At 37.2% G+C, this 27,617-nt stretch overlaps 1 protein-coding gene and 1 pseudogene across 5 annotated transcripts; both read left to right on the forward strand.

Annotated features, from left to right (window-relative positions):
- The first annotated feature begins 7,454 nt into the window (after positions 1-7,454).
- LOC132608941 (jasmonate-induced oxygenase 2-like) lies at positions 7,455-27,342 on the forward strand. Of its 5 annotated transcripts, XM_060322747.1 has the most exons (4): positions 7,464-8,406; positions 9,102-9,434; positions 26,122-26,168; positions 27,026-27,342. In XM_060322747.1, the coding sequence occupies exons 1-3, from the start codon at positions 7,892-7,894 to the stop codon at positions 26,141-26,143; spliced, it is 870 nt and encodes a 289-aa protein (XP_060178730.1). In that variant the 5' UTR covers positions 7,464-7,891; the 3' UTR covers positions 26,144-26,168; positions 27,026-27,342. The 5 variants fall into 5 exon arrangements, with proteins under 5 accessions (XP_060178727.1, XP_060178729.1, XP_060178728.1 ...); XM_060322744.1 differs by lacking the exons at positions 26,122-26,168; positions 27,026-27,342 and adding an exon at positions 22,452-26,090 and having other exon boundaries at positions 7,455-8,406; XM_060322746.1 differs by lacking the exons at positions 26,122-26,168; positions 27,026-27,342 and adding an exon at positions 11,505-13,014 and having other exon boundaries at positions 7,455-8,406.
- On the forward strand, positions 17,105-17,221 carry LOC132612513 (5S ribosomal RNA; annotated as a pseudogene).
- Positions 27,343-27,617: the final 275 nt, after the last annotated feature.

Raw genomic sequence — 27,617 nt, forward strand, 5'->3', positions numbered from 1 at the left:
ACTCTAATATTGTTACCGATGAAAGTCAAAAGAATGTAGCTGCTACTACTGGCATACTTGGGAACCATCCAATGTTAGGAACTGAAAATTTTGAAGGAGCAATGTACTCTAAGGGTCAAAACAATCATGATTACCAAGGAGGAATCAAGGTTATCGAGGAGGAAATTCTAATCATGGTTATCAAGGAAAAGGTTCATAGTTTAAAAGAAACTACAACCTTTATTGTGAACTTTGCAAGATCAAAGGTTCACACAATACTGAATCCTGCTACAAGATAATGGGGTATCCTCAGGATTCTAGGTTCAAGAAAAGGATAACTGAAGGTCAAGGGAGCTGCTGCTGCTTATCATGTTGCAACTGAAGAAACCATGGGGAAAATTAAGTGGCATCACAAAGTACAAGAGAATTTAGTTAAAGGCACAATACTAATGTGCACAACTCTGCAAATGGTCCTATCTCATGTGGAAATAATATGCTTACATATGGTTGAATAGTTCTGCTAGTACTAATGGATATGGTAACCAGTTGGCACAATTGAAAAATAATGTTCCATTCACCAATGGTCAATATGAGCAGAATTTGAACCCACTGAACCAGAATAATGCAACTGTTATTGCTGCTATTCATTCTGCAAATGCAGCTAGTGTGGATGATATAGGTGAAACTGACAGTTGCACTAATAACACACTGCACAAATGATCAAAATGACAAACACATGGCTTTGCTTGTCCCTGGTAAACCTAAATGGATAGTGGACATTGGTGTCACTAACCACATGGCTTCAGATCTTAATTTGCTTAATAAGTAAACAATAGGACATCCTACTAATCCAAATAGAGTACATCTTCCTAATGGAGATGTATCTCTTCTGACTTATACAGGGTCAAGTACTATTTCTATCAAAAGTACAATATCTAATGTTTTTCATGTTCCTCAATTCACTTACAATCTGATTTTTGTCTCTAAACTGACTATAAAGTTACAGTGTTTTGCATTTTTCCTAACTTTTATCTTTTTCAACATCTCTTCATTTGGAGGGTGAAGAAGAATGGTAAATAGGTCAATGGATTATACTTGCTGTTGAGCCATCCCACAAATGGGAAGAATATCTGTGTTGTTGTACAATCAACTAAGTCACACCAGTCTGAATCTCTGGATGTTCCTTTATGGCATCAAAGACTTGGATGCTCTTTTATTTCATTTCTTAAAAAGATATTATCTATTAGCTTACAAAAAATTAAGTCTTCTATTTCAGTTCTTAAAAAGATATTCCTATTAGCTTACAAAAAATTAAGGAGCAAATTACCAAGTGCACCATATGTCCTTGTGCTAAGTAAGGTAGATTACCTTTTGTGATCAGTGGCATAAAGAGTACAGATTGATTTGCTTTAACTCATGTAGATTTGTGGGGACCATATAGAGTTCCTACATATGATGGAAATAAGTACTTCCTTAAAATAGTGGATGATTACTCAAGATTCACATGAATTTTTCTACTTAAGCAAAAGTCTGATGTTTACCTTGCTTTATAACATTTTTTTCTCATATGCAAAAAAATAGTTTGACAAATCTACTAAATAAGAACTGATAATGGAACTGAGTTCGTTAATGTTACATGCAACAAAATGTTTAAACAATTGGGAATGATTCATCAAACCACTTGTGTGTATACTCCTTAACAAAATGGAGTAGTTGAAAGAAAACATAGACATATACTAGAAGTTACTCGGGCCAAAAGACTACAAGCTTGCATACCAATAAAATTTTGGGGTCATTGTGTATTAGCTGTAATATATCTAATAAATAGGTTACCTACTCAAGTTCTGAATGGTCAATCACCTTATGAGAAGTTCTACAAAAGAAAACCATCACTTAATCACTTAAAGGTGCTGGGGTGTTTATGCTTTGTTAAAGATGTAAATCAATATGACAAGTTAATGTCCAGATAAAAAATGGCTATATATATGGGATATTCAGATGTGCAAAAAGGTTATGTCTTAGATGATTTATCCGACAAGTCTTTCTTTGTGAATAGGGATGTAATTATTCAAGATAATGCATTTACCTTTCAAAATCAAGACAACGGCTCAAAACCAGTATTTTTAAACACTGGACGAATTCGGATCATGAAGAAAACTAGAACTATATTCCTACAGGACAAATTCAGACTGAAACAAATGCACACACTGAGTGGGAACTGGTAAAACCAGATTCAACTTCTATACATCAACAATATGAAACCATGTGAACAGACGATCAGAATCAGATACCAATGCCAGTTCAAGATGCCACTCCTTACCAACCACAAATTCAAAATTCTCAGCCAGTGTTTATTCCAACTAGACAGTCATCTAGGGAAACCAAACCACATGTTTGGATGAAGTTTTGAATCCCTTAACATCCATCAAGATGCTCCTTATTTAATGGAAAAATTCATTAGCTATGAGCATATATCAGACAAATACAAAGCATCTATAGCTGCAGTATCAAATACTACAGAACCCAAGACATACTCAGGAGCTGTCAAAGGATCCTAAATAGATTCAAGCTATGAAGGAAGAAATTCAAGCACTTGAAAGTAACAACACTTGGACAGTAGTGGAAACTACCATAAAGAAAAATTATTATAGGTTGCAATTGGTTATAAAAGATAAAATACAAGTCCAATGGCGAAATTGAAAGATTTAAAGCAAGATTATTTGCAAAAGGATATAGCTAAAAGGAAGGAATTGATTACCAAGAAACATTCTCACCAGTGGTTCAAATGGTCACTTTGAGAAGTGTTTTATCCTTAGATGCTGCTCATAAAGGACACATTCATCAGATGGATGTATACAATGCATTCTTACAAGGAGATCTACATGATGAGATATACATAGAAATGCTACAAGATTTCACCACTCAGGGGGAGAATAAGAAAATATGCAGATTGGTGAAATTCTTGTATAGACTCAAACAAGCACCTAGGCAATGGAATGCCAAATTATCTGAAGCATTAATCAGTTTTCAGTTCAAACAGTCTCAAGATGATCATTCACTATTCATCAGAACAAGAAACTACCATTATGCTGGTCTATGTAGATGACATGTTGATCGCAGGAACTTGCTTCAGCATTGCAGAAAACTTTCAAGATGAAGGACTTGGGAGAATTCAAGTACTTTCTAGGCATAGAATTTCCCAAATCTAAACAAGGTATATCCATGCATCAAAGGAAATTATGCATTTGAACAGATTTCTGAAGCAGGAATATCAACTGCTAAACCATCAGTTACACCAATTGACACAAAACTAAATTGACTACAAAACAGTATGATGAGTAATTTGGATATAAGTTTAGTGTCAAGACAAATGAGGATCCTTTGGTAGATCAAGAAGTATATCAAAGACTGATTGGAAAATTACCGTACTTGACAGTAACTAAGCCTGACATATCATTTGGAGTTCAGACTTTTAGTCAATTTTTGCAACAACCAAAGAAGACTCATATGGATGCAGTATTAAGTATTGTGAAGTATATAAAAAATGATCCAGGACAAGGACTACTTCTATCAAGTAATTACAAAAACACAATCACAGCCTATTGTAATGCAAATTGGGTAATTTGTCCATTAACCAGAAAGTCTGTTACAGGGTTCTTGATAAAGATTGGTGATTCTCTAGTGTCGTGGAAATCAAAACAAACAAACTACATTGTCAAGAAGGTCAGCTGAAGCTGAGTATAGAAGTTTAGCAGTCGCAACAACTAAATTGACTTGGTTACTAGGGATGCTAAAGGAACTGGGAATAGAGATCACCCAACCAGTAGTAATATTCAGTGACAGCAAGGTGAGCATTACAAATTGCTGCTAATCCTATCTACCATTAAAGGACAAAGCATATAGAGATAGACTGTCATTTTATAAGGGAGAAAATTCAGCAAGCCTTGATCTCTAATCAATACATAAATACCAAGGATCAGCCTGTTTATATACTTACCAAAGATCTTACCAAAGTACAACATGAATATTTGAAAAGAAAACTAGGATTGGCTAACATATTTACCACACCTAGTTTGAGGGGAAGTGTTAATATGAGCTAATTATACTTCAGGGGTAGTTTAGTCACTTCCTAATGACCAGAAGTTAGTTAAATAGTTACGATTCAATTAGTTAGTTACTGAGTGATCAGCTCCTTAAGATTAGTTACTCATGTGATGTGTGTGTGTGTGTATAGATATATTCCTTATTGTAAAGGAAACACAATTGAATGAATCGCAAGTATTGAATCCCCTTCTGTAACACCCCGTGCCTTTAACAAAAGTTTTGACCACGATCCTAAACTTAGAAATTCAGATAAAGAATGTGGGAATTGAATGTTTTCCGTTCAGTTGTGATATGGTGGTTTACGCCCATGAACAGTGGTCGTATTTCACTTTACGGGCTGTAAACCAAGTCGTGAACTGAAACCAAGAATTTCTGAACATTCTGGAATTTGACATTTTGAGGTCATAGGGTTAAATACGGACCGTATTTCACTTTACGGCCCGTATTTCAAACCGTGTTTGGCATTTGGGAAAACTTCCTTGATGAAAGTTGTAGACAATTGAAATACCTTTCCAACGGTATCTTACGGGGGTCAAACGGACATCTGTACAAAGAGTTATGGCCATTTTACTGAAGAGATGCAGTGCAGTCCATGGGGCAAAATACGGCCCGTAAAGTCAGTTTACGACCCGTAAACTGAAATACGGCCAGTATTTTGCTGGACGTAAATTGCAATGTTCCAAAACACTATATATTCGTCCATATCAGTTCAACTCATTATTTTTCACTCCCTCAAACCCTAAAACGACTTCCTACTCTCCTCCAACATCAAGAACACCAAGGTAAGTCCATTCTAATTATTCCAACTCAATTCTAACATATATCCTTGTAATCTAAACAAGAAATCATCATTCCTAATCTAGGGTTTTCAAGAAAACCCATCTCAAGATTCAAGAATCAAGATTTAGGAAATCTTCTTCAAAATCCAAGTCTTTAATTCAAGTTTTGGAACAACTAAGGTATGTAGAACTTCCATCCACATGTGGGAACCTCTACGTTCTTCCCCATGATCCGTTTCGTAAAATCTATGAAGTTCAAATCCTAGGGCATTAAACCCAACATATTGGTAGCCCGTAATTATGTATGTATGTACATGAATCCCGTATATATGTTCGTTATTGTATTCCTAACTTTCCATTACGGACATTAGGAATCCTAGCTTAATCCATGAATCATGAATTCTTCCTCATGTGTTCTCATTATGTTCATATGAAACTGCATGAGTTATTTTGCAAGTTATAAACATGTTTTCAAGTCAACTACAAATATATGATTTTGGACTATTGTATTACTCATAAATCAAGAACATGTTTACAAGCTATCTTATGAAACCATGTTTACAAGTTATTTCGTGAAATCATGATTCCAAGACAAGTACAAGTAAATTCACGAAAGTCATGGGCTTCTTAGCCAACTATATTATTTTCATGTTCGGGAGTTGTATTAATACCGAGAAGGCTCGGATAGCCTGAAACTACGTATGCCAACGTAGGATAAGGATCGCTCCGCCCAGATAGGACGATTCCTACATATTTTCCCCATTGAGGGATTTTGGATCCATTCATGTCATGTTCATGTCTCGTGCCCCGGCAAGGTACGAGATGGCTTAGCTGATCGGGCAGAGATCAGACTCCACGTTTCTCCCCGTGGTGGTTCATGTCGGTATTACAGAATATTACAGAATATTACAGATCATTACAGATTATTACAGATTATCTCATGCTTACCGTACTCATGATTATGTCCAGTTCTAGTACTCAGTTTCAGTTTCAATTTCATGTTTATGTACTCATGCTCATGCTCATGTTCATGTCCAGGTTTTAAGTTTCAGTTCTTATCATGCTATTTCATGTCTCATGTTATTTCATTCAGTTGTTTTACATACCAGTACATTCAATGTGCTGACGTCCCCTTTTATTACCCGGGGGCCTGCATTTCACGATGCAGGTACTGATATACAGGACGACACATCTGCTCAGTAGGACAACATTCGTATCAGCTTATTGGTGAGCCCCATCTCATTCGGGATTTAGTCAACTTTTGTTTATGATTAATTATGCATCTAAAGGTATGCTGGGGGGCCTTGTCCCAGTAAGTATGTTTTTCAGTCAGACTCATAATAGAGGTTTCATAGACTAGAAAATTCAGTTATGTCATGTCAGACATTTGGAGTCGTATAGCCATTTTGGCTCACTCATGTTTAAACAAGTATTTTATTAAGTATTATGACTTAACATGTTTTATAAAGGCTTATCATGCATTCACGTTATATTCCGCATATGTTATGTATCATGATGATTCAGCAAGCCATGTGGTTCGCTCGGTCACATGCAGTCAGGCACCGAGTGCCGTGTTACGTCCAGGCCATGGTTCGGGGCGTGACACCTTCTTTCATCCTTCTTCTCAATCCAGATTGTGAATTGAATCCCCTTCTTTCATCCTTCTTCTCAATCTAGATTTTGTGTTCTTCTCTTCTTCTTCTTGACATGAACTTTTTAATCCTTTACTTAATTCTCAGATTACAACATTTGTCTATTGGTGCACAACTGGCATTCTTTTATCTCTATGCACAAACCAACCAACAGTTAATTTTATGAAATAAAATTCAATTAAATAATTTTGACAGTTAATGGTAAACCAATGATCACTTGACCTGTGCATCCAACTTGTTCAAGGCGTCGTGATAAAGAGAAGAGGCCCCATTCCCTCTCAAGTTGCATTTTTGGTCCTAGCCTTCAGTCGTTATTTTTATTGACAGCCAGCATAGGGTCCCATAAGCTTATACAAGAAGCACATCTATTTATGAATTTGTTCCTTTACCCCATTTAGTTATATGCACTACTTTTGGGTTGGGTAGAAGATTGAGGACTTAAAAGATATTACAGGTCAGGTGTCTATGCTGGAAAAAACACACACTTTTAATCTGATAACATCCTATGCCAAACGTATGAAATTGTGTTTCAACTTTCAACTGCGTATGAATGTTCTCTAGCGAAATGAAATGGTATGAATTCTCACCACCATTAAAGAGTTTGCATTTTCCTTGTCAGTGCTATATTGTACTACAAATCAAAGGTGCAGTGCAGTAATTGAAATCTCTTCATCTTTCATTAGAGATATTTGAATTCAAACCTTCTTTCGGAAAAGTCTCTCTTCCCAACAACGTTAGGGGTAAGATCTGCGTACATCTTACCCTCTCCCGACACACTCATGTTGACTTCAAACCTTGTGAATGGAAAATCTCTTGATATAATTAGTTTTTACACTTTATTGACCTACTTAGCATGAATCTAAATTAGCCAAACTTTTGAATTTAGAATATTAAATACTTTAAAGAAGGATAAAACAAAGACTTGTCAATTGTTGGCAGGTTTATAAGTCAGCTTTGCACTATGATACAAATAATTATGACTCATCCTCCTCGTCCACTCGCATCCCAACTCCCACATTACCAGATTTTTTTAGAGCACATATTTCACGTTCTTCTTCACGTCCTTTTCAATACATAACACCACCCAATCTGTCCAGCCTACTCCAATACTTTATCTTTAAAATTATAATACTATCATTCGCAAGTTGCAAACTCCCCAACACCTCATATCTTTCTTGCCTTCCTCTTTTATTTTTAATCAAAAAGGACGCTTTATTGCCTTCCTGGAGTAGTATTTTTTTGAAGTATTAGTAAAGTAAAGTACTATCTCATCATCATCATCGCACTTTGCTTTAAATTATAGCCCGAGGATAATCAAACATCTTACTGCGGAAAAAAAAAAGCCTAAAGAAAATAGATAAAGAGAAAAATAGTACAATGAATTGTCCCAGAGATTGGCCAGAACCCATAGTCCAAGTGCAATCTTTATCAGATAGTGGAATCTCCGAAATTCCAGAAAGATATGTGAAGCCGCCAACGGACAGACCAATATCATTAAGTAGTTCCTCCCAGAGTGATGTGAACAGCCCAATCATCGATCTTCAGGGATTATTCGACAATGAAAGAAAAAGTTTTAGTGGCCTTAAATCATCGTTGATATATGAGCAGATATCAGAGGCATGCCGGAACTGGGGTTTCTTCCAGGTGGTGAACCATGGTGTTCCTCCTGAGCTCATGGACCAGGCAAGAGAAGTATGGCAAGAATTCTTTCACCAGCCCGTGGAAATGAAGCAGTGTTACGCCAATTCACCAAAGACTTACGAGGGCTATGGCAGCCGCCTTGGTGTTGAGAAAGGTGCCATTCTTGATTGGAGCGACTATTATTTTCTTCACTATCTTCCTTGTTCCTTCAAGGACCACAAAAAGTGGCCTGCTCTTCCTGTTTCTTTAAGGTACGTCGTGCTACTAGTCTGCCACCCTTTTTCTTGAAAACGCCTATGAATTACTCTATTTACTCTTACATTCTGGTTGGCTGTTGGGCTTGATCCCATGACGTCCTTTTCTTAATACTATTTTTGTATTCGGATTCGGATATTTCAGATTTGCTATTGGGGAGAAGCGATGAATGACCTATCATTATTGAATGACATCTATATAATCTATATGCTAAGTTTGTATTGGGAACCAACTTGGGATGTATGGCTAATTTAAAGTACTAATACAAATTCTCTTTTTTAAGAAATTTTTATTTAAAGGTCTCGAACCCTAGACTTTTATTTATAGGGCTCGAACCCAAGACTTTTACTGGGTCCTCCTAACCTCAAGATATGTCGCCTTCTTCGGGTTATAGTTTTAAGGCTTTTTTTTTTTTTTTTAAAAGTAAGGCAGGTTTCAATTTGGTATCTTGGTTTAATAATTTCTAAATAATTAGGTCTTCAATTAGTGCTTTGAAACTATTCAGAAGAAAATTAAGTTTTGTGCTGGGGTAGTTTGAGCTAAATACTGGTAAAAACACTCCTTTTGCTTGTCTTCATTTTCGAAAAGTAAAACCTCCAAAATTTCGTTTTATAAAACGGTGTGCTTTCTACTTTTATAATAGTTGTAAGAATTTTGGAGTCATTATTAAATGGTTGTAACAAAAATGTAGGGAAGTGATTGAAGAGTACTCAAAACAAGTGGTGAATTTTGGGGGGCGTTTAATGAAGGTATTATCAGCAAATCTTGGATTAAGTGAGGATTACTTGGAAAATGCATTTGGAGGTGAAGATAATATTGGAGCATGTCTAAGGGTTAATTTTTACCCAAAATGTCCACAACCAGACCTTACATTAGGCCTTTCGCCACATTCTGATCCTGGTGGATTAACCTTTCTCCTCCCTGACCAGCACGTCGTCGGCCTTCAAGTTCGCCACAACGGGCACTGGATTACTGTAAAACCAGCTTCACATGCTTTCATTGTCAATATGGTGATCAAGTTCAGGTCAGTTAAATTACACACATCTTATCTTCTCTAGCTTGTTACTTTTTACTATAAAGTTTTCTTTGAATGTACACATTTTCTTAGAGACCATTTGGATTAGCCGAGAAAAAATGAATTTTAAGCATAAGTGTTTAAAGTACTTTTTAAGTGCTAAAATTATTTTATAAATAAACAGTTATGTGTTTGGATAAAAGTGGTTAAAGGGTTTTTAGAAGTAAGTATAGTATTGGAATTAACAGAAAATATAAGAGATAATTTTTTTGGGGTGGTATTTAAATTTTGCCCCTCATATTTATGGTCTTTAAATTTTGCCCTTCGGCTAAAACCCATAGGTTCCGGGTTAGAAACCCCGCTCAGTCAAAAATTTAAAAAAAAATTGCAAAGCAAAGTTTAAATTTCGCTATGCCCCCTCCGGCAGATTTTTAGTCATGTTTAACTAAAAGTCTGCCGGAGGGGGCAAACTTTGCCTTGAAGCATATATACGTATTTTTTTTTTTAACTTTTCAAGGTAAACTTTTAGTAATGCCTTAACTAAAAGTGTGCCCCATAAAACATAACTAAAAGTATGCCCCATAAGGCGTAAGTTTTCCTTAAGGCATAACTAAAAGTTTGTCTTATAAGGCAAAGTTTAAATTTTGCTATGCCCCCTCCGGCAGACTTTTAGTTGTGTTTAACTAGAAGTCTGCCGGAGGGGGCAGACTTTTAGTTGTGTTTAACTAAAAGTCTGCCCCCTCCGGCAGACTTTGCCTTGAAGCATATATATATATATATATATATATATATAGTTTTTTTTACTTTTCAAGGTAAACTTTTAGTTATGCCTTAACTAAAAAGTGTGCCCTAAAGACATAACTAAAAGTATGTCCATAAGGCGGAACTTTTCCTTAAGGCATAACTTAAACTTTGCCTTATAAGGCAAAGTCTATGCCTTAAGAAAAGTTCTTGCCTTATGGGGCATAATTTTGTTATGCCTTAACTAAAATTCTGCCCCATAAGGCATAACTAAACTATGTCTTAGGAAAAATTCTGACTTATGGGGCAGACTTTTAGTTATGCCGAATTCGGCATAACTTTAGCTTTTCCTTAAAGATTGTATGCTGGATCCGGCATACACTCCCCCAGTCCTGCCTGGCGAAATTATTTTTTTATTTTATGCCTGAGCGGGGGTTCGAACCTAGAACTTCATGTATTCGCCCACCTTTTCAAGCAAAGGGCAAAACTTAAAGACCACAAATATGAGGGGCAAAATTTAAAGACCACAAATTTGAAGGGCAAAATTTAAAGACCACCCCAAAAGAAGGGCAATCCGCGCAAAAAAAATATAAAGTTGTTGGTCAAACCAAAATGGCTTTTAAGCCCAAAAAAAGAGAAAATACATCATTTTCCTCCTAAACTTAGCCGCAAAACTCACTTTAAAAACTAAACTTAAACTGTAATTATATAACCCCCTAAACAATTTATGGGTGACTTAAAATCAACCTTACTTTGCCGAAACCAGTTGAGACTTGGGTTTTGTTACGCCACTCGCTCTTTGATTGGTCCACGTCATTTAATTATTATTTCAAAATAAATTCGTCAAAATTAAACTAAAAAATTAATTAAACCCACCTTCTTCCTCACACCCCCCCCCCCCCCCCCCAACCAAACCCACCTTCTCCATTCCTACACTTCTCTCCCATTTTACTGCCCGATTTAACTTCAGCCGTCTAGCGAACCCAACTCGAAATTTCTTTTCCTTCCTCCTGTAGGTGTATCTTGACACATTGATTATTGCTGGATTTGGTAAAATCCAAAACAATGATAAATTAAACTCCCTAACCCACTTTTGAGCTTCTTTCTATATCCTTCAGCACAAGGAGCTTGATTGATCTCATATTTTAAAATCTGCAAGTCTCAAATTCAAAAATCATACCCAAAAAAAAAAATAAGCTATCCAAATATAGAAGAGGTTTTGGCCCTTCACACCATTTCTTCTTCTTCTTCTTCTTCTTTGTTTCTTTGTATATAGATTTAATTTATGGGTTTGATTTGACACATAGATTTAAAATTCATGCTACTGTGCTTCAGCAGTTCAACCATTCCTATCTCGTATATCCGTGAAGGACTATGACTATCTTGCTCTGTCATTAATCCATGGAAGAAGAATAGGGTGGGTTAGTGATGAGTTGTGCTGTGAATTGGGGAACGGATGGAGTTTTGTTAATTTTATATATATATATATATATATATTTTTATTTTATTTTTTTATTTTTTATTTTTTTTTGGTTTGAGGTGGTATTGAAGAAATGAATGTATTTCAATTTTGTGTTGATTCTTGGTGTTGTTCATACGTGAATGTTGAAGAGATCAATTTTAGCCAATTAGTTTTCTTTTCTTTTTGTTTCTTCCTTCTTGCTGAGACAACAGTGGTGACTTCTTTATTGGAAAAGACAACAACTAAAGAAAAGAAAAATTAAAAAGTTAAAGAAAACGTGGGACCCACAAATTTCATTTGTCTCAAAATAAGAAAATTCATATAATTACAAAAAAAAAAAAAAAATCAAGAAAGTTATTAAGAAAATGACGTGTATGATTTCTGATTTTGTCAGTTTTTTAAATATTTTTTTCTTATCTCACTCGTTACTTGGAACGTGAGTCCACTCTCTTTGCCATGTCAGCTCTTAGGGGGTTATTTAATACACTATCGATTTGTTTAGGGGGTAAATAATTGTCAGTAAAATTTAGTTGCTAAAGTAAGTTTTGTGGCCAAGTTTAGGGGTGAAATGATGTTTTTTCTCCCCAAAAAAAAGTTTGAGCAACTTCTTAGTTTTATATGCTTTGCAAATAAACGAACATTTAGTACCACTTTGCAAACAAAGGAACAGTCGGTACAAATTAATATTTAGACTATAAATAAACTCATGTTTACAACAATTCACAATATTATTTCACTTTCAAAATGTAAATAATTTTTTATATAAGATATACAACCTCCAACAAAAGACCACAAAAATTAGGGATTTTTCAAGCGCGGCTACCATGACTCTCTCAACTTCTCTCAATTTTCTTTTCGTTACATCCAAAACACCTTTGTCTAATCAACTTATTTCTTCATTGTTTTGAAAAACCACAATTAAAGTCTCATTTGAAGCTTGAATTTGAATTTGAAACTTTTTAGTAGTTGTGTTTTGAGTCGATGTGCTTGGGGATTCATTGGAAACATCTAGACGAGATTAGACAAAATTTGAGGAAGATTGGAGGTGATTTAAACTTGTTTGGAGTCAAATTTCAGAAATGAAAAACGTTACAGAGCTGGAGCTAGAATTTTTAATTTGTTTTCTGGGTTTCAGACATATTATTTATACATATCAAATAAATTTATTAACACTAATACAGAGTTTGAGCCAAAGGTATAGGGTTGTGCCGAAACTGTAAGGAGTGGCTCTACCTATGACGATTACACTATATGTCATACGTATGTCACACGTGTGTATTATATGTCTATCACATGTATATCATATATAAAATATTGATATAAATGACATACGTAAAATATACACATGACATACACAGATAAATAATTTTGAAGTTTAGCATTTGCAAATATTTGGCTTTTTCTAAATACTTTTATGGTAATAATACTAAACTTTAATATATAATACAAGATCTCTTCCTTCTAATTATTTAATTTATATATCGGTATTTGATTGTACACGAAGTTTATAAAAATATTAAAAAAATATGATTAAGCATATCATAAGATTTCTATCACTACAAAAGCATGTCATTAAGCGAAAATATAGAGTTTAAAGATAAATTATTTTTGTTAAAGTAGTAATAATGGAATAGTGCCACATAAGCTAATCAGAAAAAAAAATGCATTGTGTCAAACTTTGCAGCAACAGAGTCCACTGTAAAAAAGACATTCTTTAGAGTTTTTGAGGGAGATAAACTGATTGAAGTTTTTGGTTTCTAAAAAATTGAGCCTAGTGTCACCAAAGCTATCTGGATCAATATTCACTTTCTTAGGAGAATCAGGACAGTCAAAGTGAGAGATAGGGAGCTTACCAAGTTGTTTTTCAAACAAAGAATCTCCACCATCTGAGAGATCATGATCGGAGAGAGTGTGAGCGGAGTTGTCTAAGTCAATGTGGACATGGTCCATTTTGCAATGTATATACATGTGTATGTATTTATAAAATACTTATGTGCTATTGAGACCCTATAGAATCTCGTTGAGATTTCGAATAGGCAAATGATTCTGAGATCGTTAGATTGGTAGGATCCCTTTTTAAGACTGAATTAAACTCTTACAACTGTTTTCCTGAAATGATTTAATTCAAAAGAGTCCCATCTTTAGATGGTGAAAACGGTTCTTGATTTCAAAGGTTAAAATTGATTTTTTGGAAAAAGAATAAACTCAAGAGAAACTGATTTCGTGTGTCCCTAAAACATTAAAATAGTTGAGTTTGAGAATGAAAATTTGGAATTCAGGTAATTGCTTTTGAACACAAGGTTGATAAATTCTGTCCAGATTTCTCAAAAGACTTTGGAATACAAAGTTGTTTTTGAAAATAAAAGGATTTGGTTAAATACATGCCTTTATTTGCAAGAATTATGGCCATTAAAATTAACAAGATATACTAGGTCTTTTTTTTTTTTAACAAAAAGAATAAGTAAACTTACACTACTTATGACCAAATTCAAGTGGAACTCTACTCAACAGAAAAGTTTGAGTGCGTTTTGGTCTAAAAATGTAAATACTTAAACTCTTTTAAATAAGTTAACCCCATTTCACTAAAAAATAAAGACGATTCTTTCAAATTTCTTCTTTCAATATGCCATAAATGAACAAGTAAAGGCAAGACTTTTCTAAAATTCTCACTTTGCACATATCCCTTTAAATATAATTTTTAAGCAAATATATACCTTGTTAGCCACAAAATTAAAACTCGTAGGTCAACGACATCATGTGGATTCCTTCCTAGGTGCCTAAAACCTTCCTCGGGGATTCACCAAGACCCTTACCGAACTTTAGTACTTTAAATAGGTTTTCATAAAAAAACCTTCCCAAATGATTTCCTAATTCACATAATTAATTAGGTGGCGACTCTGTTAAACAAACCAACAAAGAGCCAAGTTATGATAGTAACTTTTATGCTCGCATAAAATTGAACAATAATAGCGGACGACGCCTTGAGTCGAAAGGTCGAGCTTACTGCCATCACTTCAGCAAGTTGTGATATTCAGGAGGCTATAAAGGAGGGCATGCAGCATGATCCAACGGCCAAGCAACTCATGGAGTTAGCCACCCAGGGAAAGACAAGACATTTTTAGGTGGAAGATGGTCTATTGCTCACTGCCTCACCATAAAAAGGAGGGTCTACATGCCGAAGTTAGGAGATATTAGGAGACGTATTATGAAGGAGAGCCATGACACCTTGTGGGCCGATCATCCAGGCCAACGTCCCAGTTAGGCCTTCATTGAGACGGTCTATTATTAGCCGCGCATGCAAGAGGATATAGAGTGCTACGAGGAAACTTCTCTTGTATGCCAATAGGACAAGGTTGAGCAGCGGCAACATGGAGGACTTTTGGAGCCATTACCTGCTGTGGAGCGTTCATGAGTGAGTGTGACTATGAATTTTATCACTTTCTTACCAACTTCCCATGGATATGGGACCATCATGGTCGTGGTGGATAAGTTTTCGAAGTATGCTAGCTTCATGCCGCCACAGCAGGTTGCACAACTAAGGAGGCCGCCTTGCAATTCTTCAAGAACATGGTGAAGTATTGGGGTTTTCCAAGGCATATCATTAGGGATCGAGACTCGCATTTTCATGGAACTTTTGGAGAGATTTGTACGGTATGATTGGCAAAGAGTTGCATTGATCCACTAGTTTTCACCCGATAACGGATGGACAAACACAATGAGTTGATGCCTTGTTGGAATGCTGCTTGAGGAACTTTGTGAGTTCACATCAGAAGGATTGGGCAGGGCTCTTGGACATAGCCCAATTCTCATACAATTTGTAACAAAGCGAGTCTACTGGGCGGACACCATTCGATTTTGCCATAGGCTAGCAACCACAAACTCCACATTCATTACATGACACGTTCGAGGGCAAGAGTTTGGGCACCTACTGTCACGACTCAACCAGAGGGCCATGACAGGTACCCGGAGCTAACACACTGAGCACCTCTAAACATACATCTCATCAACATTCCCAGGTGGACCATAAAGATAGCTCATGGATATCATAATCTGTAAGGTCATATATCATAACACAATGGCACATCTCTATATAATCTTCAACAATTATGTCCATCATCACCAGCCGACAAGGCTACTAAAATGTTATACAACGATAAGAACCGGTGGGGTTATGAAATGTCTAACTGTACACACATGTCTACGAGCCTCTACATAGAATACATGTGACCATAAATACCAATATCAAATAGACTGCAACTCCAAAGTAAGTGAAGTGCTCCGGAGAATCCGCTGATAAAGCACCTACGGGTCAGATCAGTCTACCAGCGGGCATGAACGCAGCGTCCACAAGAAAGGACGTCATTACGAATAATGTACTCGTCTCAGCTCATCGGTTGGGTCGTGACAAAGGTGGTTTCAGAGTAGTTCGTCCTAGGGATTGTCTACAGACCGTGTCCGGTAAAGTCCTGTTTATAGGTGTGAAGCCGGCCACACTTATAAATAGGAGGCTGCGGGGCATTTAGGAATCACTGACCTTTCCTTCTATCTAAGATTGTGCCAAAGACCCAGAGTCTAGGAAAGATTATTTTCGACCCTCTTTTCATGTAGGTAAGCACAGATTGATAAAGATGAAGAGATCCACCTCAGACAGTGGGGGTGCTAAGAAGACCCCCAGAGTAGATTCAGGACCACAGGCTCCGGGATCGAGCAAGAGGAGCCTTAGCTATTCCATCTAGACTGATCCCTCTGAGGACCCCGCGACGATTCCCCCAGAATTTTTGACTTCTTGAGAGGAGGATCCATCGGAGGACAGCTATGACACAGACCAATCTGAGGGTTCATATGGGACGCCAGAGGAGGAGATTTCCGAGACTATACTAGAGTTGAATCCCCCGAAAACTCCTATGGCAGAGCATTATGTCATGCCGGCTACGCCTGAGAGTGTTACTGATTATTCTAGCTCATTATCTTAGCCGTCAGTAAACTAGGAGGTGCCCGAATATCCGTATCCTTCGGACTCAGATGAGAGAGATGAGGAGGGCCAGACTAGCAGATTGCGGGAGGACAATGAAGAGGACACTTCACTTTTAGCCTTCCAGACCAAGCTTAGGACAGGTCAACTACAGGTATATGAGTTCTTTATTGAAATTTCTTATGTGTGTGTACAATTATTGCAGGATATCATTAATAGGTGACAAATGGGAGTTTTAGAGGAACTGATAACCAAAGTACATATGGATAACCGTGACTAAGATGTTTTGGGCCCTACTAGGAATCTTAAATTTAGGAATGGAAGACAGTCGTGTGTTGATCGATGGTTATTATTGAGAGTTCCGAAGGCTAAACTAGCATTTGCACGGTCAGGAAAGTAAGGGATCTTTCCAATATAGAGGGAGATGCATTAGAGGAATTTTATTGGGATCCGTTAGAACTTTAACTTGTTCTAGGTCATGCGATAAAGGTCATGTAGCAGAGTGGATGCGATCGTACCAGCACTAACGCACCGGATCCCATCAGGACTCCAAAGTTAAGTGTGTTGGGGTGAGAGTAATACTAGGATGGGTGACCCCTTGGGAAGTGTGCTAAGAGTCCTACACATTCGGACATAAGAGAAGGATGAGGGACTAGAATAGCTTGAGGGAAATTAGAAGCGTGTGAAACTCACGATTGGAAACTCCAGATGATTGTGAGAGATAAGGCGGACCGGCTTGGCAAAGAGAGAGAAGACGTATTACAGCTACAGAACTAGGACGAGTTTCAAATAGTATTGGGAATATTTTGTAAGTAAGGTGTTAGGAGAGGTATATACGATATTTTATGTGTGGTCAATCAGTTTGCGTGCCCCGATAATCGACGTTACGATGTGTTAAAGGTACTGATTGAACAAGGTATTGAAGTTCAAGTGGTAAGTGTTACAGAGCGAGGCAACATTAGTCTCTCTAAAATTAAATTTGGATAATCTTGATGCAATCACATCAGGGAAAAAAGAGGAAGTGAGTATACAAAAGTAAGAAGATTAGGATGCCCTGAGAAAAGAAGAGGTGTAAGGAACGGAGGTATGTTGCTAAAAAGGGTTAACTCAAGCTTCAAGATGGGAATCTTGAAGGTAAGTACATCGGCAAAGAACCATTCGGATGAATTTCGAAAGTAAGTATACGGAAAGAATAGAGTATGTAGTATGGAATGGAAGACGAATGTAAAGGGTTCGAAATCAGATTCTGATAAGTGGGACTGAAGGGCAGTAACAATGAATAAGGATGTGAATTGGGAGAAAATAAGCAGGTTTTGCAAAAAAAAAATGCCAAGGGATTTCCAACTCTTGGGGGCAGTCGAAGAGATAAATGTGCAACCATACTGACACGATTACCTTGGAAACGGGAAAGCCTTCCAAAAAGATGATTTAGCAATAGAACGGATTTGCATTCGGAAAGGATATTTTATGAATTTCAGGGACAATACCATAAAAATTGCAAGTGGAGAAGAGTGCTTCGGAGGAAAGGGACTCAAGAAAGGTCCTGAGGACGAAAGTAAGAAAAGTACACTAATGGATTGATTAAAGAAAATCGAACAATCAACAAGGACAGGAGAAAGGATAATAAGTAAACAAGTCTGGCCAAGAGGCAAAACATCAGAAACATGGGATAAGAACCTTGATAAGTAATACAAAGATTCGATTATAAAGGAAAATAGAACGATACACGGGGGATATGCATAAATATGAACCAGCTGTAGTGTTAGAAAGGAAGATGAAGACTCAACGAAAGAAGAAAGAAAAGGGTGTACTTTGTAAGGATTTCATGATAAGAACAAGAAGCGGCAGAACACTGGAAGAATTATGACGCATAGCAGTGATACAAACAAGTAGTAAGGAGAATTATGGACAAATGAGCTAAGCAAATAAAAGGAGGAGTCGTGGAAGTGTATGGTGTGGAATATTGACTATTGACGGTATAGTACAGACGCAAATAGGAATTGGGAATCTAGAGCAAAAAGAATTTCAAGGGTATTAAGAAGATAGTTATGGAAAAAGACTAGGGTTAAAGGAGCGAGGTATAATCGGACACTCCATTAAAGGGGCATAATGAATTCCGATGTCCCCACTAATTCATTAACCCATGGAATTACTAGTCATAAAAAGGTAGAAATGAAAAGACAATAAAGAAGACATCTGGAGCGGATCGGATATGCATAAGTACTTCGGTTAAATACAAAGACTTCAGCTAGCAGAAAGGAACATAGGTCAAACTATACGATGAAAGAACTCTGATGATATGAGGAATAGAAAAGTAGAAGGATCGTTAAGGTCGTCCAGGTGATTATCAAAAATAATTAATATTGAAAGGCTACTGGTGTATAAGAATATCCTTAACAAGGGGGAAAGGGTAGATTTAGTCTTGAAATGAATTATGACCTTCTCAAAATTCCAAAGAAAGAAATGTGTTAGTTTGAAAAAGCCAAAGTTCGAGAATGTATCAGGAGAAAACAGAAACGGATTGAAAATAAGTATATTATGGGGCAGGTATGATAAAGAAAGTATGATAGGAAAATAAGGGGAATTAATGAGTCAAAGAAAATGATGTGAGATATGATATTTTTAGACCATGGGTTGAAATCACTCGTATCAGAGAAATTTTGACCGTATTTAAATATGCAGTAACATACCCCGAAAGATAACAAAGAGTATAGGAAAGGTTTGCAAGCCACCCAGAAATGAATGGATACAAAGAACAATTGGGTCACAACAAAAGGGAATCTTAGTGCCAGAAGAAATGGAAAATTTAACAAAAAGGATAATTATAGGCAGTTTTGCAATCTCCAAAGAAAAGGAAGGCGGTGCGCTTATGGATAGCAAGATAGCGGTACCACCAGGAATCAGGAAGTATTCATATGTCGCCGGTTATACCGAATATGAGAGCATGTGTTATAGAACTATACGAGCAATCATCGTGAGGAAATACCCAATAACATGGTGTAAGAACAACGATGGAAAGCCAGAGAAGAATAAAGGCTAAGCGAATGGTCACCATTACAAGAGAACCGAGGATGAGCATCCTCGTGTTGAAAGGGAGTTATGAAAAATTGAGGTTTTACCTCAGTTCTATGCCTGTAAAATTTACATTGCAAGATTTGACGAGAAGAAATTAAAGGAAAAGTTCCAATATGAGTTCGAAGATATTTTGAGCTATGGATAAGAATAGGGATTCATTAGCAAGGAAATGCTATTGCAAGTCATCTGAGCGTTATTATAAGTGAAACTATGATGAGATTGTGAAGGATCAAAGAGCCTGACCAATGAGCTACAAGGAGACAATATGGTGCATATACGGGATCAACGAGTACGAGAAGGGATATCTAAGGGAGTTGTCCACTAATAATCGAGCTGTCCACTAAGGAAGGTGTCATAATCGAGCAAGGGAGTTGTCCACTAATAGGGAAATAAAGAGCGAGAAAAAGAGAGTATTCGCAGGATGGCGAGTAGCCGTGACATAATAAGGCAAGATTACTGTAACGGGGACAGAACATGTCACGACCCAATCAGAGGGCCATGACGGGCACCCGGTGCTAACCCACCCGGGCACCTCTTATCGTACATTCATGTTCACATCCAAGTGAGCCACATGGCCTACTCATGGTTTCTATACATAAATAATACTAATTTCATAAGGCAATGACACATTTATATCATCATCAACAACAATGCCCATATCCCTATACACAAGCCGACGAGGCTAACAAAATAATGTACAAAATATGAGCCGACGAGGCTACAAGACATCTAACTATACACAACGGTCTACGAGCCTCTAAAGAGAGGATGTAGCATCATATAGACGGGACAGGACCCCGCCATGCCCATATGTATGCACACAAAAGAATAATACCAACAGCTGCAGCTCCAAATGAAATGGAGCTCCTCTATGTAGTTGTTACACCTCGAAAAATCTTCCGTTGGGACGCAAGTGAATGAACTAGTGAAATACGAGTATCGGGTTAATGATGACTTAAGGGCATTTTGGGAAAGAGTTATAACGTCCCTTAGATTTCTAATGAAGTGTTAAACAAGTGTTAAGAAGGTTCCATAAGGATCGGAGATCAATCGGAGTGACGAGAATAAGTTCAGTGGACTGATGGGTTATACGGATCATTATACGGACCGTATAATGTTTTACGGACCGTATAATGGACCGTAAAACCATCACAGAAAAGGTTGCTCGCTGGTGAGGTTTTACGGTCAGTTATACGGACCGTATAAATTTATACGGACCGTATAATGGACCGTAAAACGTTCACAGTGAAGGGTGAAGGAAAGACCCATTTCACGGTCAATTATACGGACCGTATAATAATTATACGGGCCGTATAATGAACCCGACAGATCAGTGATGGGTTATTAAATAAGAGGCCAAGTTCATGAAATCATTTCCACATTTTATCCTTCTCTCTAAAACATCTCTCTACATTTATTACACAAGTTTTCAAGGATTATAAGCCATCAACAACATAAAACAAGTGAATCAAGAGTAACAACCCATCAAAGATCATCTAAAGTCAAGAAATCCAAATGGAGGAAAACTAAGGTTTTTGCTCAAGTGGAGTATTATCAACTAAGGCTTGTTCCTACAACTTCTAAGGTAAGATTCATGATATTTACATGTTGTTTTAGGTATTTGAAAGTTGAAATACTTGGTCATTAGAAGAGAATAGCAAAATGGGTTATGAATGATGAATAGTGACGTTTTTGAGAAATAGTTTGAATTGAATTATAATTGTTGTTGTGTTGTGATATGAATGCGTTATAAATGACGTTAAGACCATGAAATAGACTTTGTAAATGAACGGACGAAGTTGGGTGTTGTGACCATGAATATGGATGAATGGAAGTGAATTGAGAATGTGGATAATGTAGATTATTAATGGCCATTGTTATGATATTGTGAATGTATTGTTGACGTTTGGAAGTTGAATTACGAGATGGAGGAATGTCGTATAAATAAAGGAAATGCTGTCCGATTTTCTCTAGCTTTAGCCATGTGTGCTAATTGTCGATTCTAATGATAGTACGACTTTAATGAAGGTAGAAACGTGAGCATCCAAGGAGTACATGCAAGTGTAGGAAAGTTCGACGAAAAGGTATGTAAGGCTAACCATTCTTTCATAAGGCATGGTTCTTTGGCCAAAAGTCTAAATCCTCTATGAGTCTACGATTCCTTCAAATGATTGACCCTCTGAGCTAGTAAGCCTATGCCATAGATGTAACGATAATGATGATGATAGAAATGATGCTAGAGATGCTTATGAGCTATTATATGTTTGTGTGCCTATGAAGGGCTATAATATGACCCCGAGCTTATGATGCCGGGTAAGAATATATGTATATGAATATGTATAAAGTATGTATACGATTACATAACGCGCGCACACCTCTGCAGATGGTAGGGATAACCCTAATGACTTGGTAGGGCCAGGTATGTATGACCTTGAGCCTTGGTTGGCCAAGTATGTATGAAACACCGAACCCTCATGGTCGGGCAAGTTATGTATATGTATGTATATATGTGAATATGTTATGTATATGAGATGTAAATGATTATGAGAGTAATTAAGTACGGATGTGGATGTATGTATACGGATACGCAATAGAAACGGAATGCCCCTATGGAAAGCAAGTAAGTGCCATGATGATGATATTGTTGTCTCCCCTCCTATGTTACTGCCTAAGTTGTCTATTATGCTTCTATATTGATGTTGATCATGCTTTACATACTCAATACATTCTTCGTACTGACGTCCTTTTGTTTGTGGACGCTGCGTCATGCCCGCAGGTGCACAGGGAGACAGACTGGACTCATAGTTGCTTATTCAGAGATTGCATAGCAGAGCTCCATCTCATTCGGAGCCATAGCTTTTGGGTACTTATTCTTTTGTGTACATAATTATGGGCATAGCGGGGTCCTGTCCCGCTCATGTGATATGCTATACTCTTAGAGGCTCGTAGTCATGTGTATGTGGTTAGTTATGTCTGGCCTTGCCAGCCTATATTTTGTATATCATTTTGTTGGCCTCGTCGGCCCATGTACATTGTTGTGGCATAGCTGCCTATGATGATTAAAGATGTTGTCGTCCAATGGGACTAGTATGATTGATGCTTAGAAATGTATGATTGATGATGTGGCTCATCTAGATGCGAGTATGAGTGTAAGCTAAGGGGTGCCCAGGTGGGCTAGCACCGGGTGCTCGTTGCGGCCCCCTAGTCGGGTCATGACAGCAGTCCCTGAACAAGCAATCTATGGATCAAGTCCCTCTCCCTGTCCACCTGCGGGCATGACGCAGCGCCCATAAACAAAAGGACGTCAGTACGAATAATGTACTGAGTATGTAAAGCATAATCAATAACATAATGGAAGCATATGAAATAACATAGATAAACGAGTCATGGAACGAAAGGGCTAGGTATACCTCTAGCGACGTTCATCATATTTACTTACCCTCTTTCTAATGGGAAACTTCCATTTCATACGTTTATATATTTAGAAGTATCATACCCGACCATAGAGGTTCGGTGTCTTGCATACCCGACCATGATAAGGTTCGGTGTTATACATACCTGGCCCTACCAAGGCTCAGTGTCATCCGTACCAACTGCAGTGGTGTGCGCGCGATAGACATCATACCCGGCCATAGGAGCTCGGTGTTACATAATAGTCATACATAACCATACACGTATATATACTAGTCCATAAGTATCACCAACATCATCATCATCATCGTTTTCATTACTTCTTTCTTTAGAGGATCAAATGTCATATAAGGGAGGCAATAGCATCTTGAAAATATCGAGAATCATGAGCTTTAATAATTCTAGGATAGAATCATTTAGAAGACATTTTGGAACCCATGAGATGGTATATAGCAGAGGAATCATACCTTAATTAAAGAAGGGTTAGTCTTACATACCTCGTCGTCTTCGTAACTACCTAACGTTCACCATCGAAGCTTGAGAAATCTAAATTTAGAAGGATTCATACCATGGTTAAGCCTTAATGATACTCTCAAACCCAAACTAGAATAATTTATGATCTAACGAAAATTGGGCAGCATTTCCCCTATTTCATCGACTTCCACTATATTACAAAACAACTCTCAAACATCCATAACAACATCCACAATATCATAATCAAGTAATCACATTCCATTAAGTCTTTAATATTCATTCTCATATTCAACCCATACTAGCAACTTCATACCAACTTTTGCACATTTTCATACAATGCTTCCTCATCACCATTTTTACCTTTTATAACAAGAACATATCTACATCATACTAAGAATCATGACTCAAATTAGTTTACTACTCATAAACATCATGAAATCCATATTTAGAACTCATCCTCTACATTTCTCCTTTCATCCAAGTTTTGTTACAACCAAGCATTTTTAATAACATGAAATGAGCATGAAAACTAAACTTTTTATCCCATAGGAACAAGATTTGGAGCAAGATATCAACTTGTGCAAAAACCCTAGCTACAACACCCAATCAAATCTTGAAATCTACCAACCCTAGGATGCCTTCTAACGCATGAACACTTCGATTCTTGTTATTTAATCTTTCTAATCTCTTGGGTTTGAGTGTAATATTCTTAGAGAAGGGTTTTAGAGCTTTGAAGAGTTTAGAGAACGTGGGAAATGAAAAATAAAGTGAGGGTCGGCCATGTATATAAAATAAAAATAAAAAATCTGACCCGATTATACGGCCAATTATATGGGCCGTATTATTTATACGGTCCGTATAATGGAACCGTATAATCTCACCAGGGATCACCCTTCTCTGGAAGCAATCTACGGACCATTATACGGTCCGTACAAATGGTCGTACAACTGGAATTTCCAAATTTCATTCTTTTCGACTCGTTTGACTTCCAATCCTTATAGAACCTTCTTGGAACTTATATAACACTTCATTAACCATACAATAGGCCCTATAACATCCCCTCAAGATATTACCAAATAAATGTTAGCTCAATTATAGCGAAAACCCTTCCGAACACGACTTATATTTCACTTCCTTCTACAAACTAAACTTCACTTATTTGTATGACTTCGAAATCTCATAGTATGCACCTTAAGCTATCTAATACTTCCCTTAATCTCGTAAGGGTTTCATAATCACCTTAATCTCACGTTAGCCTACTCACAAGGCAACAAATCCGAAATTTTCGAGATGTAACAGAACCATCCCGGGATACTGGTTGATTTCTGATTATGTACATGAGAACAAAAAAGCTCCAGCCAGAGACACCATTATCCTCAGGTATGTGATGCTTCTTTGAATGATTTCTTGGTCGTGTGTGGCCAACATGGGTATTGATATTGTAGCCCTGAGAGGCATTGCATATTTTGGGTTGTTGTGACAGGATGGTAGTGGTACAATCACAAGGGAAACTCTGATAAATTTTTTGTAGAAATCCCTAAGAGCTTAACATTCGAGGACGAATGTTCCTATGGGGGGAGGAATGTTACACCTCAAAAAAAAATTGTGTCGTTTGCGTTGTAAGTAAACTAACGTAAGCTTGGAGAGGTCATGGAACCTTTATAAGGCTAATGAATACTCTTAACAAGTGTTAAGCAAGTATCTAAAGGTTTTGGGATCAAGCAAATTGAAGAAAATAAGTTTGTCGAAAATTTGGAAAAAAGTTGATAGAATTTTGGGTCAACTTTGGAGGGGTATATCTCCTAGTATATTAGGAGTTTTAAGGTGTTTCAAAATCCTAAAATGAATTTCGTCGAGTCTAGTTTCCAACGCAACAAACCGCTTGTCGAGACGACATTAGAGTAGAAAATTATGGACGTTACAAGTTAGGCTGACGGAGCAGAAACGCGCGCTACAGTAGTCGCGCCGCTACAGTACTGTTACAGTAACTGCTACATTGTCACCGAATTTACCCATCTATAAAAGGGGAAAGACCCTATTTGTTTTCACCAAAAATCATATCAAAGGCTCAACCCACATAAAGGGCAATTATGTCATAAAAAAGTTGAGGGTTTGAAGTGATTTTGCTTAATCGAGGCTCGGGGAGCGCATAGTTGTGATTATACTATCGTTTTGCGACGGAATTTGGCTTGGATTCGAGGTGATATTGAGGATATCGTTGTTTTAGTGAGAATAAGGTATGAATCTCTTATTATTAATGTTAATCTTGATTTCTTTACGGAGATAGAACTGTCTAATAGCCGTATAATAGTTTTGTTGGTAGAAATATGAGATAAACCCCATATGGAATGTTTATGGAGTATTTTGGTATTGAGAATATTATGATTGATGTTGGTATTGTTGTTGTTGTTGTTGGTTGTTGAATTGAGATTTCGGGCAAGGCATATAAACAGGGGAGATGCTGCCTGATTTTCTGCAGGATATAGAATAGTTTAATATGAAGACCTAGCATAAGCATATAACAATGAGTCTAACGATAGTGCGAATCCTCTTGAATGTAGATTTACGAGTACGGACGGATAAGCGTAGGTAACAGGAGGCCGCACATGTATGTCAAGGCTAATCCTTTTCTTTCAAAGGCATGATTCCTATGTTATGATCCCATAAATGTTTCCATAACCACCTTGTTTCCAAAGATAGAAGTTCATGAATCTTAAAGCCTCTTATGATGTTAAAGATGAGAATGTTTCTATAATAATTACGATGATGATGATTTAATGTTTAAACGTCTCAAGCTATGATTTCAATGATGATATGAGAATGTTGATTTATTTCATGATTTCTCAATCTTATTCATTGTTGATGATCTCATCTCATGTTGCTCGTCCCTTCGAGATGAGATAAAGCGATGAGGATTATTCCATAACATAATCTGAGGTTATCAACCTTACATCACTCCAATAGAGTCATAGCGTTCTTTAGGCTCTCATGCATGCTACTTATGTTATCATAATATATATATATATATATATATATATATATGGGGTTATGGGAAAGGTGAGGCGTTATATACGCATAACCACCTGATCAGTTGGTATATTATGATATCGTCCCGGACGCAGGATATATGGTTAAATAGATCGGGCCGTTCGTTCTCAGCACTATTATAAATATAATATGTCTATGGATCGGGTCGTTCATTCCACGGCAAAATGATATGCTTTTGGATCGGGCTGCACGTTCCGCGGCAATTCTATATTATGTATACATGTATGAGAAATGTTTTTCAAAAAAAAAGCTAAGCATGCATGATATCTGCCTTATGAGGCAATTGGATGTACAGGTTATCTCTTTACTGTATGTTATATTTCATGTCTCTTATTATGATATCATTCATGCCTTACATACTCAGTACACTATTCATACTGACGTCCCTTCTTGTGGACGCTGCGTTCATCCCCGCAGGATCAGGTAGCAAGCCAGACGGTCAGAACCAATAGGATCTCCTGTCAACGGCAGTCAATGCGCTCCATTGATCCGAAGCTGTGGCCCTTTTGGTATGCTGTTTTGATATATAGATATATGGGTATAACAGGGGCCTTGTCTTGTCTTTTCTACAGTTTGTGTTCCATAGAGGTCTGTAGACAGTGATATGTATCCGTGATGTTATGCAACCTCGTCGGCACTTGTTTTGTTGTAAAGTATATGTAGCGGCCTGATCGGCTTGCACTGCTACTCTCAGTATTTATGTTTATATGTATGCATTGGCCGTGAGTTCTCGAGGCGGTGTTTCTTGTGTTGATTGTTCAGGAGACAGTATAGCTCTGTTATAGATTGTGTATGGGCCCAGGGTAATCAGTGAGAAGTAAATGCAAACACAGGAGTGCTTGGCCAGTAGTGGTCGGGCACTCGTCTCTGCTCATCGGTTGGGTCGTGACATCCATTCTCCTAGTTAAATCTCAGGAGTTTAAAATTGCCTCTTTGGTCTCATAAGATCTGTTTATTTCTTCTCAAGAATGCACCTTTATTTATTATTTACAACCTCCTTGGTTCTAAT

The sequence above is a fragment of the Lycium barbarum genome, chromosome 9 (assembly GCF_019175385.1).
Source record: "Lycium barbarum isolate Lr01 chromosome 9, ASM1917538v2, whole genome shotgun sequence".
Classification (NCBI taxonomy): domain Eukaryota; kingdom Viridiplantae; phylum Streptophyta; class Magnoliopsida; order Solanales; family Solanaceae; genus Lycium; species Lycium barbarum.

Bases quoted from the DNA above. Each gene is read 5' to 3' on its own strand.
- LOC132608941 (XM_060322744.1), top strand. From the start codon at position 7,892: ATGAATTGTCCCAGAGATTGGCCAGAACCCATAGTCCAAGTGCAATCT. The intron at 8,407-9,101 runs GTACGTCGTGCT...ACAAAAATGTAG, and splicing joins GCTCTTCCTGTTTCTTTAAG to GGAAGTGATTGAAGAGTACT. The intron at 9,435-22,451 runs GTCAGTTAAATT...TCATGCCCGCAG, and splicing joins AATATGGTGATCAAGTTCAG to GTGCACAGGGAGACAGACTG.